This window comes from Struthio camelus, chromosome Z (genome assembly GCF_040807025.1).
Source record: "Struthio camelus isolate bStrCam1 chromosome Z, bStrCam1.hap1, whole genome shotgun sequence".
Classification (NCBI taxonomy): domain Eukaryota; kingdom Metazoa; phylum Chordata; class Aves; order Struthioniformes; family Struthionidae; genus Struthio; species Struthio camelus.
In genome coordinates this window covers 75919411-75935033 of record NC_090982.1, presented here as the reverse complement: position 1 = coordinate 75935033, position 15623 = coordinate 75919411, and the positions used below count along the sequence as shown (strand labels likewise).

General features: G+C 43.2%; 1 protein-coding gene across 1 annotated transcript in view; it reads right to left on the bottom strand.

Annotated features, from left to right (window-relative positions):
• Nucleotides 1-14324, bottom strand: part of LOC104147817 (A disintegrin and metalloproteinase with thrombospondin motifs 12) — a 167444-nt gene extending 153120 nt beyond the window's left edge. Inside the window, exons 1-2 of the mRNA XM_068928564.1 lie at nt 13984-14324; nt 8893-9254 (exon numbers count right to left, since the gene is read on the bottom strand). Of these exons, the coding sequence (XP_068784665.1) occupies nt 8893-9254; nt 13984-14104 (483 nt within the window). The 5' untranslated portion in view covers nt 14105-14324. The remainder of the gene's footprint in view (nt 1-8892; nt 9255-13983) is intronic.
• Nucleotides 14325-15623: the final 1299 nt, after the last annotated feature.

The following is a 15623-nucleotide window of genomic DNA, read 5'->3' as shown; positions in this document are numbered from 1 at the left end:
TTTGTAAGAATTTAAATTTGATATCTCTGTTTCTTTCAGATTTGGTTGAATTCCATCAATAAACTCCAAAGATACCAGAAGGAACTGAAACAGATCATCTTAAAAGCCTCACATTCTTATGCAATCAACATGAAAAAGATGTTATGAATATTTTCATTTAACTCCTGGCTTGTAAACTTCTACGGAATTGTGGCCCCACTCTAGTTTTCCCTCAATCAATGAGAAGCTTTTTCTTTTCTTTTTTTTTTTTTTTAAATAAAGAGATGAGATTCCCAAAACACTTGTCGTAAGTATAAGCTTTCAGAAAAAAACATATTCAAAGATTCATTTTAAAGACTCATAAAAGCTTGAAATATGATGAATAGCTCTGTTTCATAACAGTATTCCAAAGTAAGTAGCGAATAAGTAGATACAGATTTAAACAAGAGAATAACATTTCTTAAAACTCTGTGAAACATCTGCCTCCTGTACCTCCCAAAAAAATAAAGTTATCTTGAAAGAGCAGGACAGTCTAATTCTAGGCACTCCATTCAAATTGGTAACTACTTTAACCGTTATTTTAACCTCTCCCATCAATAACAGTTTCACTGAAACGTACCAACTCGTAATAAAAACCTGTGTCGATATCCAACTGCTGGGCTAACAGCTTCACATTGGTCAAAGGTGACAAGGCCAAGACCAGGAGCAACAGACACAGCCAGATTCTCACGGACTGAGATCACTCATGAGATTCATTTGACCTGTCAATTAGCGTATTCTGCAGACAAAAGGTTGGGGGAAGGGAGCTGGCAGATGGATGAAGCTGGAGTTCAAACAAAAAGGGATGGATTTTGAAGTAAAGTATTGCAGCAAATACTGATCAGAGTTTGAATGATAAATCTGCAAAAGTCTAACTTCAGATGTCTTCAAGAGAATTAAAAACACAGCACTAGTCAAGCAAGGAGAATATCCAGATAGTCATTGTTATATAGAGAAAACTCACAAAACATGACAAAAAATAGATATACAGGATGGCAGAGTGCATTGGTTTTACTTTCAGTGTAAATTTTTCTGCTTACAGCATTTTCTATGCTACTACCTAGAAGCAGCAACGTACAGCAGTAACATAGAGTTAGTAACAGTTCTTTCAAAACTTCTTTACTCATTACAGAAAAAGCCAAATCACAACATTTAGACTTTGAAGGCTCTATTATATCCAAGCATTGAGGAAACCCCCAGCCCCAAAGAGAAGACAAGCAGTCTCCTTGACGTTCCACAGGCTCCTTATTCCCTACACTTTGATTCCAGCAGATTTTCGCCGACTGGCCATACCAAAGGACTTTGCTCTGCCAATGTCACTAACATCTAAACAGAGAGGTCCACTGGCAGACGGACCAGTCAGCTGCAGGCAGGATCAACCAACTACTACAAGGTAAGGGAACAGCAAATGAAGTGAGAAACTCACTTGAAGTCAGTAAGGAGAGATGAGATAATTTCTCCACGTTTTTACCCATTAAGAAAAAGCACAGTATCCTCAAAAAAGAAAAAAGAAAAATTTGTTTCCAAGCAGCAAAATAGTCAAGGGAAAAAAAAAAAAAAAAAAAAACTTTCCTTCTTACGTTTCAGTAAGAGAAAGTACTGAATCCCATCCTCACAGTTATTAACAAAATAACTTTTTTAAGCAAAGTTGCAAAACACAGGATTCAAAAAAAAAAAAGCATAAAATTGTTCCAAATGGGAGCTTTCAGGAGAAGCATTTAGAAAACGTGGTCTAGAGTTATTTTTGTTATCTCCTTGAGAGTAAACAAAACTGATAGAGGAAGAGACCTCTGGAGAAAGACTTATGCATGTATCTCTGCATACACTTGATCCCAGAATACAGTTCATTTATTCAGGTAGCGCAATAGCGATACGCTTCATTACTTTGCCATCAGCATCTCTTAAAATAACGGCCATCAAAACAAAACATTTTTCTAAATGTATTCTGGGGCTGTAAGGTTCCACATCAGGGCGAAGAGCTGAATTCAATTTCAGGTGGTCATAACAGCAACTTAAGAAAAAGGGAAATGTAACCTTTACTTAAGTGCATTTCTTCACTGCCAAATCCTTACCCACTCGTGATAATAGAAAACCACTTGTATTTGAAGAGAAATAATTTTGTTAGCCTCACAGATTTCAAGAACACTGCAAAGATGCCTAAGCTTAGGCTTACGATAGAGACTTTTTTTAAAAGGCGAGAAACTGTTAAGTTTCAGGAGAGATATAAAATGTCTCATTACCAAATTATCACAGATAACTTACTTCACGAGACTGTAACAACAATCCTGAAAGCTTCCTTCAAATTATCGGATTACAGGTCAGTCAATCCAGATGCTCCATTACTTAATTTCATTTTCTGTTTACATTTGAATATTATGTTTATAGAGCAAGTTGATTTCAGTAACATTGTAACATGTGACTAAATTAAGGCACGTGATACTATGCCTTACTAGACTCGAAACAAGGGAAAAAAAATAGGTTAAAGCTGGAGCCTGAAAATGCTAATTTAGATATGCAACAGAAGTGTTATTCAAGAAATCGTGAGGATGGAAAGGGAAGGAAGTCCTCATCATCACATGAACTAAAATCAATCACAAGGATTAAAGCACAGGTAACCCATCAGGGAATAGAGAGGGAAAGTCATTTCTCTGGGCTACAGCAGTGAAGCATGCAGAATAGAAGTTCTGCAGGGCTCTGGTAGCTACCTTTTACTAACAAACAGTTTGTTAACCTGTTGTTAGTAACAAACCAGCCTCACCAAATGGAAGATGCAGAAGCAGACAAGAATCCCTGTTACTGAATATAAGCTTAGTATGTGTTTTATCTTTCCATTGTTTCGCTTCCTTATTATAAAATCGTTTAAAAATAAACAATTCTTCATCCCTAAACCTCGTCTAAGGAAAACACCGACCCTGAGTAGTCTGACATGCTGACATAGGCTTTCCACACCCACAAGGGGGGAAGTAATATTAGATCACTCTCGCACAGCACACTACTCCATACCTGCACAGAGAGGTTTCACTGGGGACAGATCCCAAGATGATAAAATGAGGGTTAGTACAGAAAAGACATTTCATGCTAACTAGAAATGCCTCTTCATAATGCACCGGAGCAGAGAGAATACCGAATTCCTCAAAACCGAAGCAAGTTTGCAAGATAGAGTGATACTGGTGGATTTTGCACTACATTGTTAAGTGGACAAGATTAAGAATATAGGTGGTACTGCGTAAGTACCAGAGATCATTCTTCATTTTCATATAATGGTGATATCCTGCAATAGGGCAAACTGTTACACTGGAGAGTAATTCAGCACTGCCCTTCAGTGACAGCTTGTTGCATGCCTTAGGGCAGGCACTGATCTGCCCAGAGAAGACCCACTCAGTGCATCTCCCACCAGCTGCTAAAGTAACACCATCACGCAGCCACCAAAGTGGTCAGAGGGGGCTGCCCTGACTGTGGCCGGGCACAGAAGGAAGAACTGAGGTGGGGGCAGTCTTTTAAAAAACCTTGGCACAGGCAGCAGACTTCATCCAGTTTTCTACAGAGCGCCAAGGCATGAAGCAGCCAACAGGTTTGATGAGCCCATCACAGCTGAGGAGAAACACCGCAGCATTCCACAGCAGCTGGATTTTGGGGGAAGAAACAGATGGTTTCATGACTCTGTATTTCATTGCTGTTGTCCAGACTGCAGAGAACAACAGCACATACAGCAAATGCTAGGCTAACGGTCATCAGGACAGAGGCAACTAGCTACAGGCAGTCAACGCATGCCTTGCTCACACTGCTATGCAAGGCCAAGTAGGGAGTTTGAGAGCTCTACCAGGTTATAAGCATAAAGGCTGATCTCAACTTTCTTCTTCTGTTTCTATGCTAATGTTTAAGTCCCCTTTGAAAATAAAAAGATAATCAGAAGTTCAACAGCAACTGTCTATTGACTGTTTTGCATTTTAAATACATGTCAAGGAAACAAAGTTCTAATGATGCCTTCTCGTCTAAAAATACTATAAAAAATGTCTACGCTACTGATGAATGAAAGAGAGCCTTCCTTCTTCCTAACGAAGAGACCACATTATTGGAGAAAAATTTACCTTCCATCTCTATAGGACTCAGTGCATAAACTTAGGGTATTATTCAACTTTCCTGAGCTTTGTTCCCTTCCCAACTCCATTTTCAGGATGACTGACATTACTGCTGCTATACAAGGGATCGCAGGGCTAACACACAACTGAGTATTAACACACTAGTGTTTGTAAACTTTCACCACAATCTTCTGCTGAAAGGCACTGTAGAAATATAAAGCGCTATTAGAAGCTTGCCCTAAACAAACTGCCAAGACAAATCCAAATATTTCCATTGAGAAAGACAAAAACTAAAACATTTCCTCCATTTACTTCCACTTGGAAGAGTCGATGTCTGCTCTCCTCCCAAGTGCCACTTTTGATTCATTTCTAGCGTTCCAGTGGTAACCTTTTCTTCGGAGTTTCCTCCTCCATTTGTGCCCCCACATAAACACCAAGGTCTGCAACAACATGAGAAGCCTGGGTCAGTCTTATCTCAAGACGAGTAGGGCAATCTCTTCTACTTGACCCACAAGCGCAAAGGGCTTAACTAGACAACTGATCCAGAGAAGGGACAGAGTTCTTCCATTCGTTAAGAACATAATGACCTCCTTAGCATGAAAGGGAGAAAAGGATATCACAAGGAGATAGGACAAAAACGCATTTGGAAACTACAGCTCAGTTCCTCCAGATCTCTGCTAGCTTTTCCTCTTTATCATCTTGTCTGTTTCTGCCCAAAGCCCTTTATGAACCTAGCCATTTGTTTCCAAATATGTTTCTGAAAATAAAGACAAATTTTAATCAAAAAGGAAAATCTCATACAATGACTTCTGTTTCTTCCACATACAGGCCATTTGGGAAATATATGAATACATAAGAAATTAAATTTGTAAAGTATCTGGGTTTTTTTTTTCCTCCAAACCACCTAAAAAGAAGTGCTGCAGATTTCAAGTACGATGGCTTTCTAGCTAAAAAAGCAATACATTGTCAACCTGGAGAAACACTGACAGCAATCAGGCGGAAAGTTGTTTCCCACATTTTACAAGTGCTGCTTCTCTTTTTCAATCATCTGTAAATATCATTCAGTCAAACATACGCCCCCTGGAAATTACATCTCCTCAGCAAGAGCTGTTTTATCTCTGTCCACTTGATTTATGGAGGAGAAAAACTGATTCCAAAAAATATCATGAATAAAAACAAATAGTAAGAGCTATACCATTGTTGCATGAAAAAGTGATGTCCGTAATAGTAATGTCAATGGAAGCAGGAGTGTACTTCAAAGTAAAAACACAAGGGAGATGAAAGTCCATTTCTATGATTTCCAATCAGTGCGGTGTTTGATCTTTACAACAGGACATAAACCTACACCACACATCTTTGTTCTGCTCTTATACTATGCTATTATCCAGGAAAATCAGGAACTTTTAAATGTCAACAATAGTTCAAATAGAGATCATAAAAGAGAAAGTCATTCCAGGAAGAGGATTAAAACTAAGATTCCCCTACCACAGTCAGCTGTAGGATTTTATTCTGTCTCAGTTCCAGATGGAAGGTTTCTAGGGGCTTTTTTGTTTGTTTGTTTGGGTTTTAGTGCACAACTTGAAACATTCTTTAGCACATCACTTCGACACAACTACAAGACACCACTTCAAACATTTCCACTAAGAAGTTCAACAGGTTGCCCAGAGAGGCTGTGGAGTCTCCTTCCTTGGAGATATTCAAAACCTGTCATGTGCAAAGTGCTCTAGAGGACCCTGCTCGAGCAGGGGGGTTGGACTAGATGATCTCCAGAGGTCCCTTCCAACCGCAACCATTCTGAGAGTCTGTGAAAAGGGACGTTCTAGTGAAACATACCGATTCAGTCAGATTGGAGTTTTCTTCCAGTATTATACTATTTTTGACCAGTCCATTAAGAAAGCCAAAAATTAGTAGTTCAGAGATAACACACTTTCCTGCCACTCATTACCACAGTATATTGGTGCCTCACTTCATTTATTAAAGACCATCTCAACTAAAGAGCCTACATTGTAAGATGATAAACGTAGTAGCTAAGCTGTCGAGCCAAAACACTGCCAGGAAGGGAACATCACTAGTATTACTGTTTCATGTACTTGAATGCCAAGATATTAGTTCCTACCTGCTTAGTTATCTGCTCAGGAGGCTTGAACACCACCATTTCAACTTGGCCAACTCGCAATGGCTGCAGTTTACTGGGACCTGCTTGCCGAAGCGAACACACAAGAAGTCCAGTCCTGATCCAGGCACTCACAGGTAAGGGCCCATGCAGTGGTCACTGCTGCCTAACTGTATTCTGGGAAGCTGATACCTTTGAACCACGCTGCTTTGTTGTCTTTCTCTTCTTTCCATCTCAGTCCCGAAGATCCTTATCAAGTCATCCTATGCAATGCACTATTTCATACACCGTTTTACCACAGAGTTTAGAATTCATCTCCTACAGTAAACAGTCTTATAACTTCTCCCCATGAGATAGTTCTTTTGTATCTCAAATAATTTTTGCTAATCCTATAGTGTTACCTGTTCTCAGTTCTCCTTCCCTGTTTATTCTCATGAGGCAGGAAATGTATTTTTATAGAGAAATATAATACAGCCTAGGAAAAAGACACAAAAACAGACATGGTACTGAAGAGCAAAAAAACGGGCATTTCCAGGATGGCAGCAAATAACCATTACCTCAGGACACAGCAGACCACCACAAATTGGTTCAGAGCATCTGGATTCCATTTCTCAACGCTGCCAAAACCCTATTAGGCATTAATAAATGTTTTCATGACACAGTGGATCTTTGAAGAACTTCTAGAGGAAAGGCAAGCTGAGACACCTTCCCCAGCCTGTGGCACTCACAGCAATTAAGAGATTCAAATCCATCTCCTACTGTGTAGTCTTCAGAGCAGAGGACTCGGAAAGAGTCTATCTTCATCTCCTCTCTACCACTTTCGGACTTGAAAAATCATCCCCATCAACCATCATGTTTTCCCCCAAGGTCAGTTGCAAGCTAAATTAAGCCATGAGTCTGTTTTCCAAGTTTCAGTTTTGGGGAAAAAAAATCCATATTTTTCTGATAAAAGCATTCTGGCAAAAACAAAAAAACCCACAGCTCTGTCTTCAAGTAAACAATGTTTCAAAGATCTCCAAATCAAACTAAACTTCAAAGGGTTTGTGACCCAAACGAAAGGGTCACTTTTGAAGCATTTTACCAGGCTGAATTTATAACAATTTGGTGATTTTTGTAAATTCTTCTTGCAGACTATTTCAGAAGGCATAATGATGATCAAGCATTTCATTTTCAAGTTCTCACTTCACGCATACTAACAAAGGTGCTTTGGGGAAGCACATGACAAATCAACAAAAGGAACTACTCGTATCATCACATCACCTTTTTCTTACTGCCCACTTATGACTATAAAGCATGTCAGAGAAGCTTTAATAAATTGGCCCGCTAGAAAAATTAGTTAGCAAATCTCTAATCTTCAAAGTGCCAGTTCCACAGCAGTTATCGCAAGAAATGGTTCGTTTCCCCAGGCAATATGCCAAAAGGGTTTTCAGCACTCATGCATGATATTCCAAAGGTTCCCATTTCATCTACATCAGACCTGTCTTCATGTTACTTTTCACACATCGTCAGGATACTGCAAAACCCCACAGATTTCTAAAGCTTCCAAATGCTTTATACTTCTCTACAGCAAGGAACCCCGTTATACATTGATAGGCCGACAGGGAAACAATATAGATATTCAGCGTGACGTTGAGTTCAGGCTCAAGAGCGAACTCTCATTCCCTAGCCTGTGCAGAGGGAGATGCGTTAGCCAAAAGGGGTCAGTGCACTGGTCTATGCACTTTCAAAGGCTATCATTTGTCACTCTAAAATCATGGTACCAAAGCAAACGTCTACCTTACGCATTTTATCACCTCTGCAGGCACTCACAAGCTCCTCGCATTTTGCCTCCCACAGATTGTGTGTGCCATACTACACGGCTTCCTAAGATGTCTCCTACTCCACACCCACGGTTGTCACCTCCTCTTCCCTCCCTCCCAAGGTAGGTCCAGCCTTATTCTCTAGAACTAGAAACCTCCTTACTAGTGTTCACAACATTTCAGGTTCATCTGAGCTACAGTTGCTAAAACCAAAGCACAGCAAAAATAAGGTTTCTACCTCCTCATCCTAGTCTGAACCACAGGCTTTTGAGAAATGCAGGAATTCAAGCTCCAGCCTTGGAAGTACTTCTTTGAAAGAAGCCTAGCACTGGTTCAGGTTCGAGTTTAAAGCTCTAAGCTTCCATCTACACGAACATTTACCTCTGAAGCTGCAGTGCACTTCTGAAGTGAATTCCCCAGTTGTCCCCACTTAGCACCTACTACTTTGGTTTGCAGAGTAGTTTTGGTGCACCTGAGCTGAATTCCTTTCTCAGGAAACTGAAATAGAAGCTCCCATCCTGATGCATAGCTAATCCACTCTGACTACTAATGGGTTCAAAGCAATGACTGAAGCTTTGGATGGCTTAACGCCATCCAAACAATAGAGATGTTCAGTTCAGGTCACCATTAAAAAAAAAGAAATCTAATCAAAATTAAACCCCAAAAGGCCTTAGCACCAACTCTTTTGGAAGAGAGGATTGGCAGGTCAAAGATCTAGATCATATCCATAGACTTAACTTGACACTCTCAGAGTTATATCAGTAAGACATCAGATTGGCTCATCCAGTTTCTTAATGCACATATTCATATACAAATGCTCTACCTCAATTCTAATAAGACCAGTATTAGCCCAGAACCCCAGGAAAAGGTTACAGTCACTTACCAGACCATTGCAAGTGCTGATTGCTGCTGTCCCGCTCCCAGAATCTGGCTGCAATACTGTGCCAATGAAATGGCAAGGAACTCCAGAGCGAGTTGCGATCTTTGCACTAGTGTGGTTACCACGTCTCCTTTCTACTATGTAGTTACGGGAAAGAAATCCCACATGGACAGTCAAGTTAAAAAACAGATTCTTCTCCTCGTGGTTAATTTTATAATACACCACATTTTCCTTTTTGCCGAGGTCTCTCTTCTTCCTCGTGTTTGAGATGTGATGGCGTAAATTAAAAGAAAGAAAATGCCCACTTGCATCTACTCTTGCTGGATCAACCACGTGGTATTCTTGCAATGTCTTGATAAAGTGCTCTGAGAGGAGGGGAGAAAAAAAAGAAGCAAAGCTAGGGTAAGTTCTAGCCTGTTTAGAGTTCGTTTAGTTTAAAGGGAAGCTTGTGAGTGAGGAAAATTCACCACACCAGCCTACAGGCACAATGGTGGGGCAGTACACAGACCGCTGTACAACAGATAACACCACTCACTTTAAAAGATAAACATGCTTCTTCCCAAATATTTTGTCACCTTCCAAATGAAGCATCGACTCTCACCTCCCTCCCTCCATTTCCATCCCTGCAAGAACTATGACCGCCTCCGTCCTTGGTCCCCAATACCCTGGGGTAGGTTCTGATCAAGGAAAAAACTGCCCCCCTGAAGTAGGAAACAAAGCCTTACATATACACACAGGAGAGCAAGAGAAAAAAAATTACTGGCTGGCACGGCAGGCAGTAGCTACTGCACAATTGGTAGCAACCAGCTTTAGCAGACATTGCAACAGAGGAGGGGATTTTAAAGAAAGGTTTGAATGAGAAGAATGAAGTAATTGTACCATTTTGTATAAGGAGCTCCCATTAGGATTAGATTAGATACTTTATCACTTATTAGAATCCAGCAGGGGAAGAAAGCATCATTGGCATTGTCTCTTAATACGATATCAAACAAAAAAAAAAAATAGCTTTTTTCTTTTTTAAGCTCAGTGTAAAACTCAAAAGCTCCACATAAATAAGATAAATCCAGAGAGCTCATTCCCCAAGAACCAGATCTTCAACTGGCATGTTTGATTTTAGTCAGAGAAATTACAGTCTGAACATTTTTCATCAGAAAGAAATCGTGCGGATACGTGTCATTCCAGTCTGTCCTTCCCCTGGGGTGTTCGTCCTTCCCAAAGTCCCAGCCACTTACCCATGAAGGGATTACACCTCATTCATTAACTGATCTGGTTAACTAAGCAATTAACCCACTTCATGAACTTCCACAACAATTTCTCCCTCCCCGGGACTGGTGAAACAATCCTTCCTCTGGAGACGTCTCACTCCTCACTGCCTACATCTTCAAAGCCACAGGGGTTAAATCACGCCCAGACAGATATGTGTCTCGACTCATCCCCTTCGGGAAGGGGCACAGCTCCTTTGCGCCCATTAGCTGCAGTAGGAGACACAGGTGCTCATATTCCTTAAGGCCATGGACACTTGAGACACGTTCACTGAAATACTCCCAATCCAAAAAAGCTTCTCAGTACATATTACATAATTACATAAGCAACTTGGCCTTGTCTCAGTGGCACCTTTATCCCAGAAGCAAGCTTGCTGCATTCTCATACAACAGGTTTGTATGCAAACCTTCCTGTCAGTCTACAGTGACTTTGTGCCTTTATGCCTCAATTCCTAAGCGTCTGCTGTTAACAGCACTATCAAAAGGAGAGAAGTTTAACATCTCCCATCCACACTTTAAGTATTCATTTCTGAATGCCAGTCACTGGAGAGGGGAATTATGCTGGAATATAATAGACTGTAATACAACTGCAGAAATGAATTATTAAAAACTCTGCAAAAGACAGAGGGAATAAGGTAACAATACAACAAAGTTTAACAAGATGAGGCTAAAGATATTTCTGCAACTAATCAGTAGCACTGATGTCCAGACTGTTGCATAGAGGTTAGCAAAGGCAATCCTATCAATATTAAAACAACTTACTAGGCTTTGTGTTAAGCCTAACATAATCTCATCTTTCCAGCTGCAGAAGGGAGAGGCTAAAACAAAGACAGGAGGCATAGTTTGGATGATATTCTATTGCTCTTCTAGGAAAGAAAAACATTCATCAAACCCTTAAAACAGAGAAGCAACTTAATACATGCAATCCACAACAAGGGCAGTATTCTTCAACACTGACGCCTTCAAGTTTTCTAAAGTAGAAATTAGTTCATATTCAAACACTATGGGTTCCCATAAAACTTACCATTTCTCCTGCCCCACCCCTATTAATGCCCTGTGTGCCAGCAAATGCTAAATGCGGGGAAACTGTTCCGGTGCCCTTGACAAGTCTCAGGGCTGACATGTCACGTGTTACCCTAACATGCACTGCTGTACATCCTTACAACATAAGGAGGCAGTTCAGTACAGCTAAGTATTTGGAAAGGAGCGGTTGCTGCCTGATTAGCACTTAAACTAATAAGAACAATGTAATTAGAATACCAATAATAACAATACTATTGCAAATAGACTTTTAGCATAATCTTTAAATGCCATCATAGATGCCCCTTTTGAAAAGGCCCACCATCTTTTGTGTTTGTGTTGGCATTCCCTTGGAGTTGGGCCTTAACCACATGCAAGGACAGACTGTGAAGATAAGCAGTAGAGTAGAAGACAGAAACAGCCAGGAGGAGCTACAAAACTACTTTGCTGAAGTGGCTGAAGTTTATCCTCCTCCTCTGACGACCCTGGCTCGCCTGTCTACTCTTCTGAACAGTATTATTACTCAGAGATTGTGTTCGGATCTAAAGTCAGCCAACATGGTGAAGGTGAGCTAGGACTTGCTCCTCCCACCTCTCCCCATGCAAGTGTCCCTAGCAGCACCACTGTTCTTCCCCTTGGCTGTTTATAGCCCTCTCCACTCCAAGGAAGTCCTAAGCAGAGCCTGCCAGGTGGCACTACTTAGCAGCGTAGGGCAGGAAAGGGAAGACTTGCATAGTGCCTGTTCTGGGAATGCTTTATCTTTCCACAACTACAGCCTGAACGCTGGCTTGCATCAGTGTTGCGAGCAGGACCAAAGTAATGAATTAAGCAGGGCACATTCAGGGCAGTACTTTGCCCTGGAATAATGGTGTTTGCACTGGCCCTTCTGAGCACACAAGGCTAGCAAGGTTCATGAGCAAGGAGCAGGCTCTTAGGGCTTACTCGAGGAATCTAAGAGTTGCCTAGGTCATTCGAGAAACTTTCTCTGGAGAACCTGCTAATTCTGTATCATGACAGACATCTGATAAAACAGAACACTGTTCTGCACCTATGTGGATTCAAACTCCAACAAATGACAGAGTCATTAATATTCATACTTTATACACAAAGTGAAAAAACTAGAATAAAGAGAGAGACATTCATGGTCTGTCACATGTACCAGGAAATGAACAATTTCTTTTAGACAGAAGACATGTGTTTTCTCTGTAGACAAAGTTCCTTTAAAACACGACACCATCATTTGCCATTGTTTGAAGTCTCCTCCATCTGCCTTTCAGACCCTCTGGCTTCTTTTAAAATGATTCCTTGGGAGAACAAGTAGCAATGCTTATCTCTGGAAGAAGCGTCTTCCTGAACCAGAGAAAGGCTCCGTTCCCAGGCCTTCCACCTCCTCAGCACCCCCAAGCTGAGGAGACCTGTCCTAGGAAACTGTCATTCCAACAGGCCTCAAACACGTAGCAAGAGTATCCTTAACTGTCTGATCAGCCACGCTCTGTGTAGATGCTGAGCGAGTACAACACTTAAAAGTCACTTGAGCTATGCAAGGCACAAGGTTTAGCTCTGAGTGTTGCACACTTCATACTTACCAGTACATTCAACCAGCCTTCATACTGTTACAAAAAAAAAAAGGAGCCAAATTTTGAACTGTTACTTTACACAAAGCTTTCTGCAGGCTCCTGGAAAACCCTAGATTTGATGCCTAGAAAATGAAATTCATTCTACATTCATTTCTACATCCATAGCACATAAACAGTGACTACTTGCTAACACAGCTATCCCTGTCCTGCTCCTCTTAAGAGTCACAGAAGGGCAATCACTCTTTTCACTCACTTCAAGCGAAGCTAGTAGAAACTAACTTCCAGATAACTGTTGTTCACTCTTCAGGCAGCTTATTTAACCACTTTACCTCTTCATGAGCTCCGAGGTGCTCAGGAGATTGTTCTTCTGTGCTCAAGCCATCCCTCTGACAGCACGACAGTTAATTACATCTGGAAGGTCTTCAGCAAAATTTCCTCCTACACTTTCAGGTTTTCTACCACTAGGCAGAGCCTCCCCAATAACCTTATTTTTTCTCTCCTGAGGGCTGCTTTTCTGATTTTCCATAAATAAGCAGCAGTACTTAATTCATTAATTACACCACCCCAGCTAGACGTTCAGCTGGCGCAAATTGCTGGAATGAAGTTAAGCCAGCTGGGGAAGCAGCCCGATATGCAGGGAGAGCTTGGCAGCAGAGTTTTCTTACAGATGAAGCCTCCATCCTAATTTGCTCTCCGCACTGCACATGAGCGACTCGCAATTGGTTTTATATCCTGACAACATCACCTCTTTTGCAGTTTGTGTTTCTGCAACAGAGATGTTATTAGCAAACAAAACAAAAAAAAAAAAAGAAAAACATTTTCAGGACACTAAACTTCTTCAGCTTTGCAGTCAGAAATGACACTGGCGTTTAAAGAGATAGCGTCTGAATGAGAAACACGCGCAGAAAGCCGGATGTAGCAAGGCGTTCATCGCCACGGCGCAACTTTTCCCGACAAGCGCCAGGAAAGCACGGCCGCCGGAGCGGTCCGCGTTTGGGTTGTATCAGTACCAACGCTGAGCCGCCCGCGGCCAGCCCGGGGCAGCACCGCCCGGGCAGCCTGCCGCACAACACGGGCTCGTCCCGCAACGCAGCCGTCGGGGGCGGCGAGCCCGGCGCAGAGCCGCGCCGAGGACGCGGGAGGCGGCGGCGGCTCCGCTCCCGCGGGCTCTCTCCGCGCCGAGCACCGAAGCGGGGAGGGGGACGGAGGCTGGGGAGGAGGGGGGAGGCACTGACCTTGCCGCTCGTCGGGGAAGACGCGGCGGCCGGGCGGAGGGCCGCTGCCCCCGCACAGCGCCTGGAGGTGGAGGAGGTGGAGGCAGACGCCGGCCGCCCAGCTCCGCGCCGCGCATGGCATGGTGCGGGCGCGGGGCGGCGCGGAACGGCGGGGCGACGGCGACGGCGACACCTAGCCGGGCCGCGGCATGGCGGGGGGGGCGGCAGCGGCGGCGGAGCGGCGCCTCTCCCCCGGCGAGGGCTGCGCGGCGCCGTCCCGGTGTCTGATTTCTGCCGGGAGGAGGGAGGGAGGGAGCCGCTCCTCGCCTCGGAGCCGCCGGGGTTAACGCCGGCGCGGACCGGCCGCGCGCGCGGCGGCGGCGGCGGCAGCCGGGGCGGGGCCGTGCGGCGGCCCGGCGGCTTCACGCGGGGCCCCGGCGCGCCCGTGGCGGCTCGCGAAGCGCCCGGCGCCCGCGGGCGGGCGACGGCGAGGCCGCCCCGACGGAGCCCCTCGGCCCGGCCCGGCCCGGCCCGGCTCGGTGCGGCCCCCCGGGGCGGCCTGGCCGGGGGCTCCCGGGCCGCGTGCGAGCTCCCGGTGTGTTTAACCGCGTATCTCTGAGCTACCGGGCTGGGCTCACTTCTGAATTTCACCTTCTGGGTCCTTTGGAGGGGAAGTTTTTGATCATCTTGTCCCTTCTTTTCCTTCTTTTCCTTCTTTTCCTTCTTTTCCTTCTTTTCCTTCTTTTCCTTCTTTTCCTTCTTTTCCTTCTTTTCCTTCTTTTCCTTCTTTTCCTTCTTTTCCTTCTTTTCCTTCTTTTCCTTCTTTTCCTTCTTTTCCTTCTTTTCCTTCTTTTCCTTCTTTTCCTTCTTTTCCTTCTTTTCCTTCTTTTCCTTCTTTTCCTTCTTTTCCTTCTTTTCCTTCTTTTCCTTCTTTTCCTTCTTTTCCTTCTTTTCCTTCTTTTCCTTCTTTTCCTTCTTTTCCTTCTTTTCCTTTTTTTTCGTGGGTGCTGTGTAGTCCCGGCCATGCAGCACCACCTGTGTCCAGGGTGCGCTCTGGCCTCTTGGCCCCCCAGGCAGTCACCGGCGCTTTTACCTGAGCAGACTGTGCCGTGGGTTTTGCAAAATTGTTATATGGCAATCTCCGCTTAATTGCACTTCTTTTTTTTTTTTTTTTCCTATTCAAACTTTCCCAAAGGTAAATAGCTGTCACAGTTCAGCTGTCTAACTATAAGAAGCATGAATTTCAAACTTCAGAGAATGAAGGTGCAGGAAAGAGTTAAAAAAATCTCAGCATTCCCGAGTAGGACAAAAATGTTTCTTCTCTCAGGCTTGAGACATGATAGAGCTCTGGAAACAAAACATATTTACAACAGTGTAGTGATATTTGATTTGTGAGTGGGCTCTTTCCTAGACACAGACTACACAAAAGAGGGTGATTTTATATAACATATGCTATCCGATAACGCTCCTGAGGATTTGGTCATGCATGGTATTTGTTTTCATATAGCTGTCTGCATATTTTGCATATGAATGATGTTGTCTTGCATGCTACAGCGACAAATGTCCTGATATCCTTGCCATCGGGACTGTTCTTTGAATAGTTTAGTCACATATTTGGCACTAGACTGTTCTGTGAGATTGGATATTGTAACCTCTCTAGA